This window comes from Sparus aurata, chromosome 16 (assembly GCF_900880675.1).
Source record: "Sparus aurata chromosome 16, fSpaAur1.1, whole genome shotgun sequence".
Classification (NCBI taxonomy): domain Eukaryota; kingdom Metazoa; phylum Chordata; class Actinopteri; order Spariformes; family Sparidae; genus Sparus; species Sparus aurata.
In genome coordinates this window covers 29,371,496-29,391,529 of record NC_044202.1, presented here as the reverse complement: position 1 = coordinate 29,391,529, position 20,034 = coordinate 29,371,496, and the positions used below count along the sequence as shown (strand labels likewise).

Below are 20,034 nucleotides of genomic sequence, written 5' to 3'. Positions count from 1 at the left end.
ATGTGTTGCCCAAACGCAAATCTTGAGTAGGTCTACTCTGTTTTTCCACATTTAAGAAGGTCTTTGTACAGAGACAACATGAGATTTGCTTGTAGCTACAGCACCTAAAAAACCCACTGTAACCTATTTTCATACGCACACCCAGCCTTGCTTTCAATAAAACACACACTGGCATTTTATAATTGCGATCAGTGAAATATATGAAAACAATATAAAACAGTTTAAAACAACAGTTGTTGTTACTCTAAAGAATTCATATTTAAAAGCAGCTCAATGTAGAGCTGTCGGAAATTAAAATCAGCCTCCTCTTGTCATATTTGCAGCAACACTGTTGCTTCAGGCTGTGATCAGGCTTTTTTGTATCGCTCATAGTCTCTCCATTAAAACAACCTGCTCCTCTTGGCTGAAATCAGCCCGTTGTCGCTCCATTTAGTGAGGAAGTGAGCCTCCTTCGCAGTACAGGCTCATAATGAGCCTCCTTCGCAGTTCAGACTCAGACTCATAATATATGGTTAAACCTTTGAACATATAAAAGAACAACTTTTGAACATTTTCATCTTTATAATTTTGGTCTATTTTATGGAACATTAATGCCATCACTTATCTGGGTTGTGCTATTGTCTAAATTGTGCACATTTGTCATTGGGTCAACATGGTATCATGTTTTCCACATGCTGTACATAAATAATGCAACAAACACTTTTTTTTATTTACATTTCAACATGTTTTGTTATCAGCTTATTATTTGTGTAAAGAACAAATATGTGCTCAAATCCAAAATACTGATCTATGGTTTTAATAAACTTTTTTCAGAGGAAACATCTAAGGGTCCTGTTGGTGCAAGAACCATCCAAACCGTCTGATGAGAGGGAAGATGAATCACCAATCCCTTCATCTCAACCTGCTTTAAAACAAGCCAGGCTGGCAGCAGGTTTCAATGTGTCACAGGAACGTGTCAACAAACTGGTGTTTGATTTTGTTATTGATGATGTTCAGTGCTTCTCAGTGGTGGAACAGAAGTCATTTCGGAAGTTGATAGAGGGAATAAGTGGCGGGAGGAAACCTATGTGCCGAAAAACCCTGATGCAGCGCATTGAAAAAGAGTTTGCATCTATGAAACAGTCTTTAACCTCAAAGCTGATGGATGTGGACAGTGTCTGCACAACAGCAGACATTTGGTTGGCACAAAACCGCAGTTTCTTTGGAGTGACATGTCATTGGATTAACAAAGGCACACTTGAGAGACATTCTGCAGCTTTGGCATGTGCACACCTTAAAGGATGACACACCTTTGACGTAGTGGCAGCAAAACTAAATGAAATCCATGCCGAATATAACATTCAAAGCAAAGTCAGGTCCACTGTGACTGATAACGGCAGCAATTTTGTAAAGGCATTTTGTGTGTTTGGTGCAACTGAGGAGGAGTCAGATGACCACAATGATGGAGTGGAATTTCTGGATGTAGATGGTCTTTTTCAAGAAGAGGGAGATGAGGAGCAGTTTTTCCTCCCACAACACCAGCGCTGCTCTGCTCATACCTTGAATCTAATTGCCACCAATGAGGTTCACAAAGCAGGATCGAATGGCCCATCACGTAAGCTGTATAGAAGTGCCATGGCTAAGTGTTCATCTATCTGGAACAAAGCACATCGATCTCCGTTAGCCACAGAGGTGATTCAAGAGATTGCCAACATGCAGCTCATCATCCCGTCAGTCACAAGGTGGAGCTCTGAGTTCAGGGCCCTCACAAAAGTTCTAGGGGTACCAGAAGACCAGCTGAGGAACATCTGTGACAAGCTTGGTGTCCCAATGCTTCATCCACAAGAGTCTGCATTCTTGAAAGAGTACACTGAGGCTCTGCAGCCTCTAGCTGTTGCCGTTGACATTCTCCAGGGCGAGAACAAATGTTACTTTGGATTTGTGATCCCAACTCTGCTGAGCCTCAAGGCAAAGCTGTCTGAAAAACTACCTCATGTGACTTATACCGCACAGATCATCACAACTATCATTAAGGCCATAGAGCACCACTTTGGATCGGCGTTGGATAGTCATGAAGCAAAGATGGCGACTGTGACCCTGCCAAAGTTCCGTTTAAGCTGGCTAAAGCCCTGAGAAGAGAGATGATATGAGAAGAACCCTCCTGCAGGAAGCAGTTGCTATGGAACAACAACAAAAACAACCGAGTCCTGTTGCAATGACACAGGGTGACACTTCAAAGTCTGATGTCGATTCAGATGAAAGCTATTTTGTCTTTGATAATGCCGAATCCTCATCAGACAGCACAGCTCACAATGAAGTCAGAAAGTACCTAGAAGATTCAGATATCAATCTGAAATCTCTTCAGGCATTTCCCATTGTGAAGAGACTTTTTCTAAAGTACAACACCACATTGCCCTCCAGTGCTCCAGTGGAGCGTCTGTTTAGTCATGGAGGCAATCTTTTGACGGCACCTCGAAACAGAATGAGGGATGACCACATGGAACAGGTCCTGCTGCTCCGTTACAACCACCATCACTATCCCACTGATACTATCCACACTGAATGATGTACAGTGTGTGGACATCTGTTAGCTTTATGTATAATTCCCTTGGCCACTTTTGATTTTTGAATGATACAGAGCAAGTCTTTAATTTAAGTCCTGCTCCAAATTTGCATTAACTGTTGAAGGTGTTGTGTGAAAGTTAACACATATGTTAAGATAATGGAAAATGCTACAGATGAATGCTACAGAGCATGAGAGCAAGTGTTTTAATTTAAGTCCTGCTCCAAATTTGCAATATACCGTTGAAAGTGTCGACTGTGAAAGTTTACAGATACGTTAAGATAATGAAGAACGTTACAGTAAGTGTACTGTATCCAGCTGTTAACAGTAAAAAAAAAAGTTACAGAAGTTCAGTCTGGTTGAGTCTTTTATTATGTTGTTTTTATAGTCTTAAGTACTGCTTAAAGGTTTATCACACTATAGGTCTTAAAATGTGAAAATGGTTAACAGTTGAGAGATTTCATTCAAAATTAAGAAAAGTAATCAAAATGTAATCAAATGTAATTAGTTACATTACTTTAAGAAAGTAACTGAAATAGTTACACTACTATTACATTTTCAACAGGGTAACTTGTAATTGTAACCAACTACATTTCCAAAGTAATCTTCCCAACAACTGTCCGTACGTGTGTGAAGGTGCAAATGAGAGACACTAACTTACAGCACTTTGTACAAGGAGCTTTATAAAGTTTACTCTATTGACTTGTATTAGTTCACGGGGCGGAGCTGCCTCCTCCATTATGGCGGCGATGTCGACAAAAGGTCTAGCACTCAATGGCTGTGTCCAAATTCAGGGGCAGCATCCTTCAAGGACCCGTCCTTCGCCGCCAGCAAAGGCAGGGTCCTACAGAGAGACCTGCAGGCCGCGTCAGCCTGTTGTGAAATTGGACGGTCTACCCTTCGCAGCATTTCCTGGTTGCGTCACCAGATGTTCCCACCCCTACCCGCACCTCACTATTTCTGGTGAGGTAAGGTCCGCGAAAGTGACAAGAAGAGTAATTTGAAAAGTTTGACTGTCAGATCTGTTTGAGCTTCAGGAATTCCTGATTTCATTTTTAATCCTCCTGCTTGTGGAGGAAGAGGAGAAGCGGCTCTGGTTTATCTCGGGCTGAGAGGACCGTGGAGAGGTAAACCTGTTATTGATCCCACAGTAATGTTATCAATATAATCATTATTAGCTAGCTAACAGTATGGCTCATTAACATACCGATACATTACATTAATGCTGACATGTAAACTGCTGATCGCCACATATGGTTTTAATTTATATTTTAAAGGCATTGTATTTAAAATGTTTGGTAGATAGTTTTGTTTGTTGTAATTTATTATGATTATTATTATTATAATTAGAGTATGAAATTATAATTCTTGCCTCTTTCTTAAAACATTCTTAGTGACATGGCAGCCGTGGATCGAGTCAGAACTGCAGACCCAGTTGATGGACGATGTGGTGGACAGAGGAGACTGGACCCCCAAACACCCTGAGTACCGACCCAGATGATGTCCCACTGACACCATCCAGCCCAGCAGCACTGCAGGGACTCCTGCTCAGCCTGTTACTGTCCATCATCTGTTAATGTTTTAATATTGTTTTTAATAATATTTTTTTTTGTTAATAATAATCTGTAAATAGTTATTTATGATGTAATTTTGTAAATAGTCGTAAATGTTAAGACCTTAATAATAAAACATTCAATCCCTTGTTGTCCCTGAAAAGTAGCACTTGATGCCGTTTGCTGTTATAAATTGTACTTAAGCTTTAAATACCGAATGGAATAGACAATGTGTAACAATAAAACAATATTTTATTTCATGAATTATATAAAATGAACAATTATGAACAAATAATTTAAAAATAACTCATACATTTAACTAAATAACAGGAATAATGTAAGGATTGTCCTCTGGAGCAGAGAAGAGCCTCTCCATCCTCTCTGCAGCCTCGTGTCCTTCTTCATCCTCCCTCCTCGAAGCAAGAGAAAAGGTAAACTCAAGATCACATTAACACAGGGATGCAAAGATTTACAAAAAGTGACATCAGGACTGACAAATCGGCTATTTATTATTTATTATTATATATTATAGCCATACTCCCGTCCAGCCGGCGGAATGTTTCGCCCTGTGAACAAGTTCTGACTTCGGACAGTGATGAAGCTTCTCTGTTTACTCCTTAAAACACGATGAAATGTGAAACACACCAAAGAGTTCTAATACAGCAAAGTAATATAATCATAAGGATAATAATCATAAACATAGCTCTTTATTCCAACGTTTAACTAGACTTTACACGGATCACAGCCTGATCTAAATCTGTTCATCTTGGTCCATTTATGTACATGAAGTAAAACGAGTCTATAACATCTCCGCAGTCACAATACGATATACGATATAAGTCAACCTCTGAACGTCTAATTGTTGAAAGTAAAAGGCATTAAGTTGAGCATTACCAACGTATTTTAACTGATATTTTGAGTTTAACATATCTGGCGTTTGACGCTCAAATGACTAAAAACGGAGTATAGACCCAATACTTACATTTGAATGCGAGATCTGCGCCACTTGAGGTCGCCATTATTTATTTATTTATTTCTTCTCTTTAGGCGCGCAATGAATCTTGGGCAATTTGTAGCCGCGTAGGATAGTAGCGGTGTGTCCTCCAGGAACAGGCAAAAGAAGGAGGCATTTGTGGGGAGCATTTGGAGCACACTTTGAATTTGGACAGGCTTCGCGCGGCTTAGTGACGTAATTGCACTTCAGATACGCACTCCGAAGGATGGTGCCCCTGAATTTGGACACAGCCAATGAGGCGTCTATGCTTACGACCACGTACCCGGAAGTAATTGTGTTCGCCGCGAAATATCAACAACTCAACAACTTCAAAGCGGCAGAAATGTCAATGAAATGTGTTAATGAATCTTTTCTTGACTACGTGTGGCATCTGACTGGTTGGAAAGTTTGGTCATATGCGTACAGTGTGTGGTGGTTGTAATGCAGCGCAGTAAAGCCGCTGTGAGCGTGGAAGTGAAGCAAGTCATTGGAGCTTTGTGCAGACTACTAGCGGCTACTGGCCTGGAAGCTGTCCCCACACCGGAGATATTCAGGCTGGCCAAATTCGGTGGTGGAGCCGAGGTGGTGGGTTCATTATCTGTTTTCCATGTCATGGTGGAATGTAACTTCATTTTCTCGAGGTCCGTATTGAATTTATCTACTTGACAGGTCCATGACCATGCCTTGACAGGTCTGATGTGTTGTATAGATGAGAGTGCAGCATACTGTATCCAACTGTTTTTTTTTTCTTGATGATTTTCTATTACAGTTAAAACAAGGCAGGAATTACATACTGGGACTGTCCCATATTCCTGTAAAAATTAATACAGTTTTAAGAATTTCTTCTGAATTTAATTGGATCACTGCAAGTAAAGAGAATGAAATACAGAATAGCATATGGGCAAAACAGCATAATCAAGTATATCATCTTAAAAAGAAGAAGAAAAAGTCTCAATTTGGGACAACTGTGGGTTGTATGGGTTCTTATACTGTGATTTCTGAGCACCTCTTCCTAATAGACTCGGTGCACTCTTGTATACTATGTCTTTCTGCTTACTGTTGAATTCCAGGAGGATCAGTTTTGGCAGCTCATCGCCAACGTCCTTCAGAAAGCTAACATAGTTTCCTGTGAAGCTAGGGCAAAGCTAGGAGGAGGTCAGTGACCTTTTAACATTTTTTTATGGATTTCTTCATAGCTTGCAATGCTATTTGTCCAAGGCTTTACTGATTTCTCCTTAAGATACTTTGTTCCACTTTTATAACATCCTTTTAGACAAAATACACATCTGAATACAACTCATTACATGGACAACAGACTTTTGTGAAAATATAGTCTCTAATGATCATATCATCAGCGATTCTACTGAAAATCACTATGAATATGTATTCGCTGTCTGTGTTTAGCCTCACAGCACAGGAAGCTGACAGTTGCAGGCCTCTGGCAGACTAGCTACCATGCTGACTGGATGTATGGGAGGGAGGGAGGAGAAGGAGGGAGATTGTCTAGCAGAGACCTCCTCATGGCGCTTGCCTGGCTGCTCGCTACAGGAACACTGGAGAGACTGCTGACACAGAGAATACAGCAATTGGACAAAACACTCCTCACACGTATGTCTGTAAGTAGCGGTGGTTTACTTTTGCACAATATATTGGTAAACCTAATTATGTGTTTGTAGTTAAGTATTTGTATACTGTTATATCTCTAATCTCTCTCTCTGTGATAGATGAACACTCAACTTTCCAATGAGCTCCAGTTAGACCCAGCATCGCTGAAGACACTTCAGTGGCTCATTGGCAGTCTCAGGCACCAGGGGCGGACGCTGCTTTCCATTCAAGAAGAGCGAACTGGCCTGCTCCATTCTGTGAGAAATTCCCTCCTTCTGATTTATACACTGGCTGCCATCAATTATTTGTCAGTAGCTACTATAAGAAACTTTGTCTGCATAACTGTAGGGTGATTGCAATGGCCACATTTGAAAATGTGTATAAAATACTCAATTTAAATGACTGAAATATTTATTGAAATAAATTCAATTGAAGTCCAACCAAGCAATCAATATTTTCCTTAGGTTTTATTGAACATTGTCTCCTCCCTGGAGTCCTCTGATCAAAGCTCAACAGTGCTGAGGGAGGTGGGTGTATATGTGCTGTTATAAGAATGATTTACTACGTGACATGCTCTGTGTATACTTGGATAACTAAACAAGACCTTGTCTGTTTAAAGCGTGTAAACACTTGCGATCTTTCTTTCTAACCACAACATATTTACGGTTATGAAGCTGAAAAGATTTTACTGCATTTGAATATTTTATATTATGTTGTGTTTTATTCTATGTCACCCGAACTGCCAAAGGCTTCTCTGTTCAATATTAGTAGAGGTGTCACGATTTCCATTCTAAATCAAAATCAATCAAAATGAGCTGTCAATTTCGTTCATCAAAATCAAAAGTAGATCAGTGATTTTCCCAGTATTTTATTCTGTATACTCCGCCTTCTTGTGTGCGTCTGAGGAAGAAAAAACACTGCAAAGATGAATAGCTTACTGGTAGCCTGCAGCTGCACTTAAAGTCACTTATCTTATGTAAATGAAGACAATTAACTGAGCAGTACTGGAGGTAACTTCTACAAATATGTTCGGTTAATTTTTCCTTTTGAGAGATCTGTTGTTGTTTTGTTTTAGAAGAAAGCATACTTTGGACAGATTTGATAAACTGAACTTTGTTTAAAACTGAATTCCTACCTTATTTTTAGTTAACTCTGGAATCTTTATTTTCAGGGAATATTTTTTGAACTTGCCTAACCCGAACCTGCAAAAACCCACAAGGATGAAGTCGAGCTGTTGTTTTTAAAGAAGAATTTAAAAATTCAATTGATAAATAAGTTGTCAGGGCATAAAACGAATGATCTGTTGTTCTTTACAAATCCATATAAGATGGTTTACTGATGGCATGTCAGTTCTGAAAAAAAATTGAAAATAAAAATCTAAAGAATTGCTACCTTAAAATGGAAAGTCAAATTGAGTTATGGATATGCGGAATCATGGCAACCTCAGAAGTTTTTAAAAATGTTATTAAACAAAAAGTGTAAATGTTTCAACTGTGAGCCGATCTTAACGGTGTGTGTGTGTGTGTGTGTGTGTGTGTGTGTGTGTGTGTGTGTGTGTGTGTGTGGGTGGTTGGGTGTGTGTGTGGGTGGGTGGGTGTGTGTGTGTGTGTGGGTGGGTGGTTGGGTGGGTGTGTGTGCACGTAATAGGACTGTGTATGTATGTGTCAGCTCTGTGACCTCCTAGAAGCATATGTGAACTGGAGACAGGTAGAGAAAGTCTTCTGGACCTGGATGGTGAGTTGGACACAACAACAGACACAGAAGCAATAGCATAATACAACACATTATACATACAACATTATGGTTCATGGTTATTTTGTATAAATTGGGCCTACATTCCTTGATGTGGCATACAGTTTCCTGCCATGGGAAACTGTTGTTAAATTGTAATTTTTGAAAAAGTAAATGTGTCAATTTATTTCATTTTTTCTTTGACCAGTTATACAATTATTCCTTCTAGCTGACAGATTTGCTAAATCTTCTCATTATTTTCCAAGAGGGTAGCAGTCCCATGTGCCAGTAAATGCGACACAAATTGTATGTGTGTGTGTTTGTATAGGACAGTGTGGTGGACTGCTGTCTGACGGATACTGTTGTCAAGAGGTCTACAAAATCTCCTAATGGCAGCTCAGGAGTGTGTCACCATGGAATCTGGGGGCTAGAGAAATTAGACGATATGCTGTTGAGACTGCCCACGGGACAGATGTTCTACACACGCAAGGTGTTCTTTTTTCACAGGGTTCATTGCCTAGTGGTTTTGAGAAATGCTGTTTAAATTGATGGTGAATTAAAAAGCACCAACAATACTGTACTGAATAAAACTGAGGTAAATCAAACATTTAAAAAAAGTTATTTTGTGTATGTGTTTAGATCAACTCAGCAGAAAGACTGGAAGCAGGTGGCTTTGTCAAGAGTTCTAAAATCATCTAGCAGTAAATCTAAATCTCACTAATAAACATGTTTGATCATGTCCCCAATAGATTATTGCAGGGCTACAGCAAATTCTTGAAAAATAATGGGTTATCCATTCTCAAAAACACAGCCAAAACACTCATCAATCAGAGAGAAGCTAGCAAAAACAGACTTTCCCTATAGAAAAAAAACTAACTTCCAGAGGACTTTGCATTGTAAATGTTTTTAGTTGAGCATTTACAAAATAAACAAACATTTTTCATTCCTTTGATACTATCTCAGCCTGCTGGCTTACATCAATTTGTCACTGTGCTCACTTCTTTAAATCCAAGGTTAATAAGGTTTTTTCCAAAAATCTTGATCATGCAATTGTAGGTAATTATGGTCAATCATATTACTATAATAGTGTCTTCCAGATCTCCACTTTCTGGATCCCAAGGCCATAGAGGTAGATGTTGGTATTGAGCCATGCTAAGAGCTTCTCCTCTGCCCCCAGTGTATGTGCTATAATAGGCTAAGCAAATCCTAGCTCTGCATTTAACACATGAGATGAGACTGGTATCAATTCTGTCATTTCACTCTTGCAAAGTAAGCATCTAAACTTTCTTGTCAAAATAATAAAGTGTTCCTGGACCAACACTTGCACGCTAGTGTCAATCTTGAAACGCTTGTATGCCCAGATTTGATTTTCAACTCTGCATATGAACAGAATATGAATGTCTCTCTTATTCATGAATGATTCCGTTATTTTATCAGCGTGTTCCGTACAGTGTCGGAACAATACCCTACTTAAGATTAAAGCAATAATGCATTTATTACATTATATTTCCTTGATGTTAGGTGACACTGGGTGTGCAGTTAGCTACCATTTACGTATGGTGCAGTCGAGTAATATCATGTTATTGCAATCATACCTGAATTTTACCATTGAAAAAAAACTTGGCAAAAAATTGTATGCAAATAAGGAACTGCTTGAATAAATAATGACTAAACGTGATTACAAATCTGAACAACAAAAAGTATTAAAGTTTGATGCCAAATAAGAAAATTGCAGTATGAAGACAGAACCCACTTTGTAATACACTGACTGTAGTGTTCCACAGTCTCTAATTCATAATGTTTATATTCCTTTGTTTGATTTTCTTGTCTGAATCCCTTTCATCTTCTGTCACAGAAAGGACAGAGCAGAGGCAGAGGGGATGCTGAGAACAGAGGAGAAGGAGGAGAGAGGTTGCAGGGGGGTCCGTGCACCTCCGCCCTCCCTCCTGTTCTCTCTTCCCTTCCATCCCTGCCCTCCATCCCTCAGGTCTACAGAGCCAGGCTCCTAACTGAGAGGTCAGTCAAACTCAGGCACCACCCAGCAGAGAGGCTCCACGCCGGGGCTAGGGCTCCTGATAAGCTTTCATCGTCTGATGCCACACAGCTGCTCCTTCAAATAGAGGCTCTGTTGCTGAACAGGAGGGACAGGCAGAGACTCGCCAATAGGATGCAGCTGCAAGAGATGGTTGGCAGGCTGGATGAACTGGTGTTGATTCCACCGTAGACTTTTTTTAATTGTGGCATCAGTATGTAAGAAGACCACTGTGAGTGTGATGGAAGTGTTCTGCTCTTCCAGAATGTAACGTATTAGTTCCGAAATTTGCCAAGAATGTATTTGACCTTTGGATGGAAACCAGATTTTTTTTTTTGCAGTTTTACTTTAAAAAAGAAATACGCTTTCAACAGGTTTAGTTTGATGATGGTAAATATTTCTATTAACCTTTATAGGTCATTAACTAACAAAGACGACAAAGTCAGTTGAGCGCTTCAGAAACAGAAGAGACAAAAGACACCCGACAAATCAGAAAAAAACTATTTAAAACAAATAACTAATTCATAATATATGTAAACTGTCCTCACTGTTAACAGAAACATTAAAACAAGGCTAGGTCAAAACCTATTATATGGCTGGACCGTTACTGGTCAAGAGGCAAAAATGTGGCCAATTTAAGGTAGTCAGTGGTAGAGTTTGCTATTAATTTGGGGATATTAAATCCTCATATGCAAAAAAATACAGAATAGTTAGTTAGTGTAGGGAAATTTAGGAATAAGTTAAGTTGTTATTGCATTCACAAGTTACATTCATAGATGTCTTTTTTTTTTATCTTTATATTTTACTTATTATTAACATAGCTGTAGCCTCAAAACAAGCATGCTGAGCCCTACTGATTGTTTTCCTTAATGTAATTTAAAAAATTCAAGTTTAACCTTTTCCAATTTTGAGTTACACCTTTCATGCTTCCCTTGTCTTATTTCCATTACCATTCACAATTTCATCTCTACAAATGCTTTTCAAATTCCATTTTAGCTTTTGCATTTTAAATTATTGTGTTGTGCGACCCATAGATCTTGTGCATTAACTTTAGGTTTAGGACCCAACTAACGTGGATGGGAATAAAGTTGTGTGGCTCTAGACTTTCCAAATTATATTGGATCGCATTGCTCAAATTCTGACAGTGAAATTTGTAATTTCTCAGGGGTTTTGATGCTCAAAAATTAGTATCAACTGTTTTATATCCTGCTCTTTCACAATGCAAGCTTATGGGAAAAAGGGGCCTTGGCCAACGTGACGATGTAATTACACAGTTTGGCACTATGAAAAGCTGGCTTCAATGCCTGGTGCTCTTCCTGGGGTCTTTGGTTGGCGCCCCTGTTGCAGTCCAGCCAATTATGGTGTGGACATTTTGCAATGAATGTAACAGAATAAATTCTACATCACAAACATTACAGCTAATATGAACAAGGTAAGCAAAAGCTATTGTAGATTTCTGAAATGAATAAATCATATTCTCATGTCCTCAGAGCTTGTATGAGTATTTGAGAAATGTATTATATGAAACTACCTTAGAAAAAAAAAAGTTTATGAATATATTTAAAAATATTTTAAGATGTACTCCAACAGTTTAGAAAAAATGACATGTGTTGTTAGAGGGACTTACACATGCACCACATCCACCATGACTTACTATAGCTTGGGTTTCTACAGGCTGACCTCACATTGTCCCACTGACTTCAGAAGCTGTGCTGAGTCACTGCACCGGAAGAAGTTCCAGCTCCTTAAACCAACGGCTTTAGGAGTGTTGGTAGGCAGATTTTGTAACTCTAGACAGAGCCAGGCTTTTGCCCTCCTTTCAGTCTTTATGCTAAGCTAGGCCAACAACATCCTGGCTCAAGCTCAGTACTTGACATTGGCACTCATATTCACCTCATCCTAGGAAAGAAAGCAAGTGTCAACATGTTTATTATCCAAATAGGTTTTACTACTATTTTAATGTTATTTAAATGTATTTGAAAGCATATGTCTGCACTTCTCCAAAATGTGACAATGGACCATCACAGCCTTTTATATAACCTGTGCAAACATACACATTGATTTTTGCTGAAGTTTGAATATCAAGACAGATTTTTAGAGTAACAATTAAATGCAGCTGTTACTGCATCTTGTATATGAAGTCAAACACATGCTGCGGTTGTCAAAAACATTATTTGCATTTTTATTTATGCATCCAATTCAACAACGCCAGATTATTTTCAGCAGGACCAACATATTCACTTCAGATTTATGTGTTCATAACACCCAAAACTATTTCTTAATCATGTATTTTACTATAATTTTGGAAATCAATAACCAAATGTGGATTAGAATAGAATAGAAAGTACTATGAGAAATAGAACGGCAAGTATTAATTTATTTTTATGTCTACATTATATTCATGTCTCCAGCTGAGCACAGTCACCCAGTACAATATTATATACAATATCATAGTACAATATAGTAGAAAGTACAATATCATCAAGAATTAACCACCAGAAGTTTCTGCATGTAGGAGTTGAGCCACTTCTGTCTCTCCATGGAGGTGAGGAGTTTACTCTTCTCTCTGAAGGCAGCATCATCAGCAACCACCATGTTCCTCTTCACCATGCCACCACCCTGAGATGACCATTCAGCAGGCCATGCCCTCTCCATGCTAGAGATACAAAGACCAAGACCTCAGATCCGTGAGCAACAATCAACTTCAACTGTAATTGATAAGAGCTGTTTGTTGTTGTTTTCGTTAAATCATTTTGTAATGTATTTTGTGGAACTGCATATGAGTTGAAAAAAAAATCACGAACATGGAAAATGTAGTCTTTAGGATCCACTGCACGGTAAATCTCCATTAGCACCCCAAATTCTTATGAGGCTACCAGTTTAACAGGAACAATTTAACGTGTAGGAAAATATGTATTTCTTTGATAGAGGTAGATTAAATGATCATGGGTCACATGTTTATGGTTTCAATTTTTAATTCTTAAATATGCAGCTGCAGACAGTTAGCCTAGCCTTGGATAGCATAAAGACTTAAAACAACTAGCCCAGCTCGGTCCTTAAGTTAAAAAAAATCCAGCCTCGCTGAGAAATAGTATTGGAGTTATAGATAAACAAGATGTAATGTGTTATACCTTTGGCTGAGCATGGCTAGCTGTTTGCAAAACCTCCAGTCTTTTTGCTAAGCTAACCATTGCTGGGCTGTAGCTTCATATTTAGCACACATATTTTAGAATAATTTAAACTCTTAAATTTGGTGGTGGTTCACAACCTGTGTAGGGCTGCCACTAATAATTATTTACATTAATGATTGATTAATGATTACAATTCAGTGTATACTATCATACATGACAAAGAAAAGCAGCAAATATTTATAAAAAGTGTATTTTATTTTATGTTTTCTACATTTTTGCTTGAAAATTGACTGAAACAATTTCACACACTTTAGCAATTCCTTTCTTTTATCCTTAAAAATACTTAATAGTTTTACCTATTTAAGCTACTGAAAGTATTTAGAAAGTGATATTAGACAAGACAAGCAATTTTTGGGTATACTTCTCACATTAAATGTCATTCCATGCAGTGGCGCCACCAGCCGGAATCCTGTTGGCACTGTGCGTACTTTTTTTGAAGTTGAAAAAAAAAAAAAAGTAAAGCAATTTGTTTTCTGTGTAATTTCTCTCTCCCTCTGCTTAGCAGGAAAGCGGGGACTTGGGATCACTTTTTCATAGCCTATATCCCTCTCTGCACAGAGATGCATTTATTTATAGGAACAGCATAGGCTAGTGAGCACCATACATATGTCTTCTGCAAATCCCGACCGCGTTTGCAAAGTTTGGATGAAAACAAATGCTGCAGGTCTGCAGTGCACTGTCCAGGGTGCTGAACCGGGGCCGGATTGGAAGGTTCGGCGGGCTTGATATTTAAATTATGCAAATCAGCGGGTGACACCAAACGTCTGCCCAAGCAAGTCAGAGCTTTTCTTTCTCTGACCTGGAAAGACGCAGCCGCATCTGAGAGGACGATCATGCATGTGTTGCCCCCTCTCCACTACACAATACAGCTCGGCTCTACTCGACTCAGTTTAGGTGCTTTTCCATCACAACTGAGGTCTTCATAGTTCCTCCTCAGCGGGGGCGACATCGTCATACCATGGCAGGTACAGTCGCGTCATATCGTTCTCTTTTTTTCTCTCCTCTGGTCAGCTCCAAACTCACTCGTCTGCACCGCGATTACGGACCACAGCGTGGTTTTCCACAAAGCAGCCATTTAACTCGTGTCAGAATAACCACAGTGTCACAGATCATGTGGGCGCTGCAATCTGTTATTTCACTGATACTGAAAACATTAGATTTTGTCGTAAAAAAGTATTTTTCCATTTGTTATATTTGCCGTTTCTGTACGTACTTTGAAATTGAATCCTGGCGGCGCCACTGATTCCATGGATTAGCACTGCACTCCTATGACATTGTCAGAACCATGATGGATAATTTATTTATACAAATGATCAAAAGTAATGCAACAGATACCCTGTTCTTTTGGTTGGGTTTCCCCTGCCATAAGAACGTTTTGGCTACCACCAAAGTCAAATAAATTTGAAATTGATGTGGAGGGTATCAGTTTTTTTTATTAAGCCTTTTTGTTTATATTTTAGTTTAATATCTGTGATAGCTTTTCCAACTTATGTACACAAATAAAACAATGGTCCATAATTATGTAAAATTGCAATTTTCATATATAGAAAATTTAATTTTGTCTTTGGGGAGGACCTCCAAACCCCCACTGAACACCTGCATTCAGGGGCGTCGCACCTGTTGGGGATGTGGGTGTTTAAACACCCACACTTTTCCCGGTTAGAGGGTTCAACACCCACACTTTTTTCTGCAGTTTCTCCGCAGTTTTGCACAAACGCCTCACTATAGTCGCGCAGTTTCTCTGGCAGCTCTAGTCTGCGCTCGCTGCAGCTGCCTCCTCTCCCCCTCCCTCTCCTGTTACTGCTTCAAACGTCACACCGGCTTTAGGTCTGACCGGCTGATGATTAGCTGTTCTGCCTTAAGTCCCGCCTCTCTTGCTGTGTTGGATTTATTGTTCAACTCGTGCTGAGGAGGCGGGAACTAGCTAGGTTCAAAGTTGACATCGGCACGTAGACCAATAGACGCCTCACTGAGCGGGTTGCTGCCATACGTCGCCGGCAGCTCAGCCCCGTGAACTGATACAAGTCAGTGGAGTGAACTTTATAAAGCTCCTTCTACAAAGTGCTACAAGTTAATGCCTTATGTAAACATTCACATGCGTACGGATATATTCAGGAAACAGAGAGGAACCTAAAACAACGTCTGTAACGTTCTCTGATGATTATAAACGTTAACTACTCCTTACATGTTCAGCATACAGGACGGCACCAAACCACGGGATGGATAATAATGTTTTTACAGCTGCCAATGTATGTAACGCTGTTACTGTGATGATAAATGACATATATATATAAATATTGAATCTGTCTATAATAACCACATCCTGACATGTAAATGTGACATCTGTATGAATAAAAAGCACCAACGTCGTTTTTATAAATACAGTGATTTTTGATAATCTAACCACTAATAATAACAATCATGATAAAGATTAACAAAGACTGCAGATCAAGATAAGAAGCTGCAGCAGCAGTGAGCTGCTTTCTTTTCTGTTAGCAGTGAAGTGATGTACTCCATGACAGAACATTATAAAACATGATAATGTATACAATAACATTTAATGGTAAAAAGTACAGTTGCAGTGGGCTACTTTTATAAATATACACCATATATATAGTTTATTATTGATATTATTATTATTACTATTTTTCTGCATATTCTTGACTTTGAATGGGAGCGGCTGTAACACTGTAATTTTTCGTCGGGGATCAATAAAATATTTCTGATTCTGATAAATATATTATACAGTCAGTTGTCCATATTTAAAGTTAGATTAAATTAACCAAGTTGACAGTATGGTAGACAGATGTCACATTTACATGTGAGGATGTGGTTATTATAGACACAGATTCAAAATTTAAGTGTCATTTATCATCACAGTAACAGCGTTACATACACATAGCATTTTTTTTTCAGCTAATATGATTACCTGACTCTCATGGCCAACACTGATAAAATAACTAATAATAGAAACCACAAAACATTTTTATGCTTTTTCATGTACAACTGAGTGTAAGAAAGACTAAGATGTAGTGAACAAATATGGTTTATTTGATATTTCATAGCTATGATGAGATTTTATGGATAAGTTGGAAGAATTTCAACTTGTGTTCTTGTAAAAAAAAAAGTTCACACCAGTGGTAACATGTATACATTGCGTGACTCTACACAGGTGCAAAAATTTGTTGTTATGAGTGTGACAACAGTTTGTTTGTTGTTGTTCTTCTCTGTGTGTATCGGCTGCTCACTAAACAACTGTAAAGGTGCATACCAACACCTACTGTGTATAGATGATGCACTAAGCCAATAAAAGCAATTTGGTTTTATATTATCGTCTGGATTTATTGGCTGTAGTTTCTTTAACTACAGACAACCGATAATGTACATTTTTCATTATAGGGCCGATAATTGATCTGTCCAATATAGGCCTATATCATGCATCCCTGGAGTTTTCCCTCACTATGCAGTTACCTCGCCTCTGTCCTGTCAGGGGCAAATAGCCATGCCTCTCTCATCAGTCCTGTTCTGCTATCGGCTGCTGCTCTGAGACTGGGGGCTGACATCATTTGAATGCTCCAATCACGGAGAGAGATGGAGGGGAAGAGAACCCCCCAGTTGTCTTGTCTAGGTTCGGCCGAATCATCAGGACTTCTGGAATCAGATAAGATTAAATTCAATAAATCCTTGGGAAACATATTTGATTGTATTACGTAGGAATATAAATATAAGTCCAACATTTTACAACGAAAAATAAGTTATTTGAGGTACTAGTAAGTTCATTTGTCTGTTATATTGGCAGTTATTCAGTCCAAACCATTAACAGTCAATCTGCTGCCTTGATGAGATTACATAAGAACCTACCTGAGATGTAGTCGTGGTTGAGGGAAGCCAGATGTCACCATGGTCATACCCAGAATGTAAAGAAACACTCGGGGGAGAGAGGGCACCTCAGACATCCTAAAAACAAGGAGAAAAAAGATGCTTTCTTTACAATACTTTAAGTGCATACTCAATTGTGTATTTAAAATCTTTATACAAATAACAGTCAAACCAAACAATAGAAATCCTTTTTTTTTGTCACCATGAGTACATATCAATTTTATTTTTCTAATGAAAAAAACCAAAACATTTGAAAGCAACTTAATTTCTACTTTTTATATTTTTATGCCAGTGTGTACAAACAGGATTCTGTATATTACAGTTATAAGTTTTTTGGGGGGCTTGTTCCTCTTTGTTCTAGGTTCTGTAAAATGCTGTAAAGATAATTTTTTTCTGGGCTGGTGTCTTTGTTTTTTAAAACTCAGACAGAACATATCATACAATGTAAAATAAGCTTAGAACATCTCATTATTTCTAGGTCATCCACCTGGAGCTGTCTCTAAGGTCAGTTGTCATCTAAACCTGGAAGCTGCTTGGTTCATGAGACTTTTGGGACCTAAAAGTAGCCAGAAATGATCAAGTCACCCTTAAATAATGTGTGCCTACTGCTGTAAAGAACCATTTTAAAAGTCTGCTCCAGATGACTGAAAAGGTTTTGATGAGAATTTTAAGACAACATAACCAGCAAATAAGATATGATGCATCATGCAGAATCAGTAAACAAAACCCAACAAACCTTGAAAATCTTTTGTTCGTGAGTGTTACCATGTGCCCAGCTGGAGCCAAATTCTACCAATAATGACCCCAATCAATGACGCTTTTCAAAGAAACAAATAGAATTAATGTGTATACATTCTTAAGCCACTTGGAATGAAGCACAGCTGACAGTAAAATTGGTATCATGCAAAGGTGTTGATAATGGAATTTTCTGAAAGTTGTTAGTAGGTTTAAAAGTTGGCTGATTTCTTACCTGCTTGTCACGTGGATGTATTGGTCTCTCTGTTGAAAATATGTATTAGCAGGCAGCTTCTCAAGGTTGGACTTTCAGAGGTTAAAGTTTAGGCATCACACAAGCAGAGAAATGTTCCAGGCAAACCACTAACTTCTGTTGTTGCTGCTTACCATCTACCTCTTATTTCCACTCCAGTGTCCTCTAAGTAGAAAGACGTTTTTATAAACAAACCTGGATTTCCGCTTGCACTTCTTTGTGTTTGGACCGCTGGTTGCGTCTGCAAGTGTCTTTGCAGGTCTTTTGTAGTCGAAAACTATCAGTTCCTTGTCATACATACTTATATACCCTGGACTGGAGTGTTTTCACACACACACACACACACACCCACACACCCACCCACACACACACCCACACACACACACACACACACACACACAAGAATACACACCCTTCTTCAGATCAAACCACCTTGACATGATTGTGCCTAGCAGAGGACAGCCCTAGCGGAAGTGTTGTTAGCTTGTTAGTGTCACATTTCAAAGAGTTTTAGTCATGGTGCTGTTGTGGATAGCCCACCGTCTTATTACTGAATGTCATTATAGTGCTTGTGTGCGTATATATATATATGTGTAAGTGTATTCATTCATACCCAATGTCAGATTAACCAAACACTGGGTGTTTCTCCTCAAGACTAAGGAATTACTCTCTCACTTTTCCTACACAGAATGAAAAAAGATTTTTATGGACCTTCAATAACTGACTTAACTAACTTAGGGACAGGCGAAACAGGCGGCAAACACAACTCTGATACATCATTGTTTTTTTGATTTTTTTAAACTTTATTTTTGGAAAGTCATTTAGTTTTACAATATACAAAGAAACAAGGAACAAAACACAAGAAGAGGAGGAAGATGAATCATAATGACAGGACACATAACGTGTACATTTCAAGAGATAGAGCTAGATCCAGGGTTTAGGAACATTTCAGTCCTTTTTGTTTCACTTGTCCATAGTCTTTTCTCCACATCAAATCGGGGCGGAGGCCTCCTCATATAGGTGTATGATAAGCATCGGGAGAGTACATCGACCCCAGGACTTTAGGGGCATCTTACTCAAACAAACAACAAAACACAGTAGTTACATAGGTAACATCCTGTTGTAAAGAGGGGCCATTTATTCAAGATGAGCTGTCCATTTCCTCCAGTATGTAGTGAATTTGTCCATGCATATATTCAAGGAAAAAGTCAGCTTTTCCATGTCATGTATTTCTTTAACAATTGCGACCCACTCCTCTTTTGATGGGGGCTCTTTTTATAGCCATCTTCTTGAAATAGCTTTTTTACTGGCTGCTAACATTATTTTAATCAAATATTTATCCGTAACATTAATTGAGGGGGCTATATTGCCAAGATAAATTGTACAAAAATCACGATTAGTCTCAAAGCCTACTATTGACTTAATTTCCTCCACTACATCCCGCCAGTAGGGTCGTATAATAGGGCAGTCCCAGAAAACATGGAAGTGATTCGCCTGAGCGTTTCCACACTCTCTCCAG

At 38.7% G+C, this 20,034-nt stretch overlaps 2 protein-coding genes across 4 annotated transcripts; one reads left to right on the top strand and one right to left on the bottom strand.

The window, feature by feature from the left end:
- Window positions 1-5,284: 5,284 nt before the first annotated feature.
- On the top strand, window positions 5,285-11,946 carry tedc1 (tubulin epsilon and delta complex 1). 2 transcript variants are annotated; one of them, XM_030392085.1, is made up of 8 exons: window positions 5,285-5,674; window positions 6,160-6,244; window positions 6,494-6,705; window positions 6,814-6,951; window positions 7,159-7,221; window positions 8,342-8,428; window positions 8,754-8,915; window positions 10,281-11,946. In XM_030392085.1, the coding sequence occupies exons 1-8, from the start codon at window positions 5,531-5,533 to the stop codon at window positions 10,647-10,649; spliced, it is 1,260 nt and encodes a 419-aa protein (XP_030247945.1). In that variant the 5' UTR covers window positions 5,285-5,530; the 3' UTR covers window positions 10,650-11,946. The 2 variants fall into 2 exon arrangements, with proteins under 2 accessions (XP_030247945.1, XP_030247946.1); XM_030392086.1 differs by lacking the exon at window positions 7,159-7,221.
- An 871-nt stretch (window positions 11,947-12,817) lies between these two features.
- On the bottom strand, window positions 12,818-18,781 carry pth2 (parathyroid hormone 2). Of its 2 annotated transcripts, XM_030392093.1 has the most exons (6): window positions 18,711-18,781; window positions 18,498-18,526; window positions 18,264-18,344; window positions 17,510-17,605; window positions 17,120-17,299; window positions 12,818-13,113 (listed from the first exon to the last, which is right to left on the bottom strand). In XM_030392093.1, the coding sequence occupies exons 3-6, from the start codon at window positions 18,293-18,295 to the stop codon at window positions 12,939-12,941; spliced, it is 483 nt and encodes a 160-aa protein (XP_030247953.1). In that variant the 5' UTR covers window positions 18,296-18,344; window positions 18,498-18,526; window positions 18,711-18,781; the 3' UTR covers window positions 12,818-12,938. The 2 variants fall into 2 exon arrangements, with proteins under 2 accessions (XP_030247953.1, XP_030247954.1); XM_030392094.1 differs by lacking the exon at window positions 18,264-18,344 and having other exon boundaries at window positions 18,711-18,772.
- Between the last annotated feature and the right edge of the window lie 1,253 nt (window positions 18,782-20,034).

What these genes read in the sequence shown, in the direction of transcription:
- tedc1 (XM_030392085.1), top strand. Translation starts at nt 5,531, where the DNA reads ATGCAGCGCAGTAAAGCCGCTGTGAGCGTGGAAGTGAAGCAAGTCATT. An exon ending in TAGGGCAAAGCTAGGAGGAG is followed by an intron (nt 6,245 to 6,493) that starts GTCAGTGACCTT and finishes GTCTGTGTTTAG; the next exon opens with CCTCACAGCACAGGAAGCTG. An exon ending in AAGTCTTCTGGACCTGGATG is followed by an intron (nt 8,429 to 8,753) that starts GTGAGTTGGACA and finishes GTGTTTGTATAG; the next exon opens with GACAGTGTGGTGGACTGCTG.
- pth2 (XM_030392093.1), bottom strand. Translation starts at nt 18,295, where the DNA reads ATGGTAACACTCACGAACAAAAGATTTTCAAG. An exon ending in ACGAACAAAAGATTTTCAAG is followed by an intron (nt 17,606 to 18,263) that starts GTTTGTTGGGTT and finishes CCTTGTTTTTAG; the next exon opens with GATGTCTGAGGTGCCCTCTC. An exon ending in CCTGACAGGACAGAGGCGAG is followed by an intron (nt 13,114 to 17,119) that starts GTAACTGCATAG and finishes TTGTATCTCTAG; the next exon opens with CATGGAGAGGGCATGGCCTG.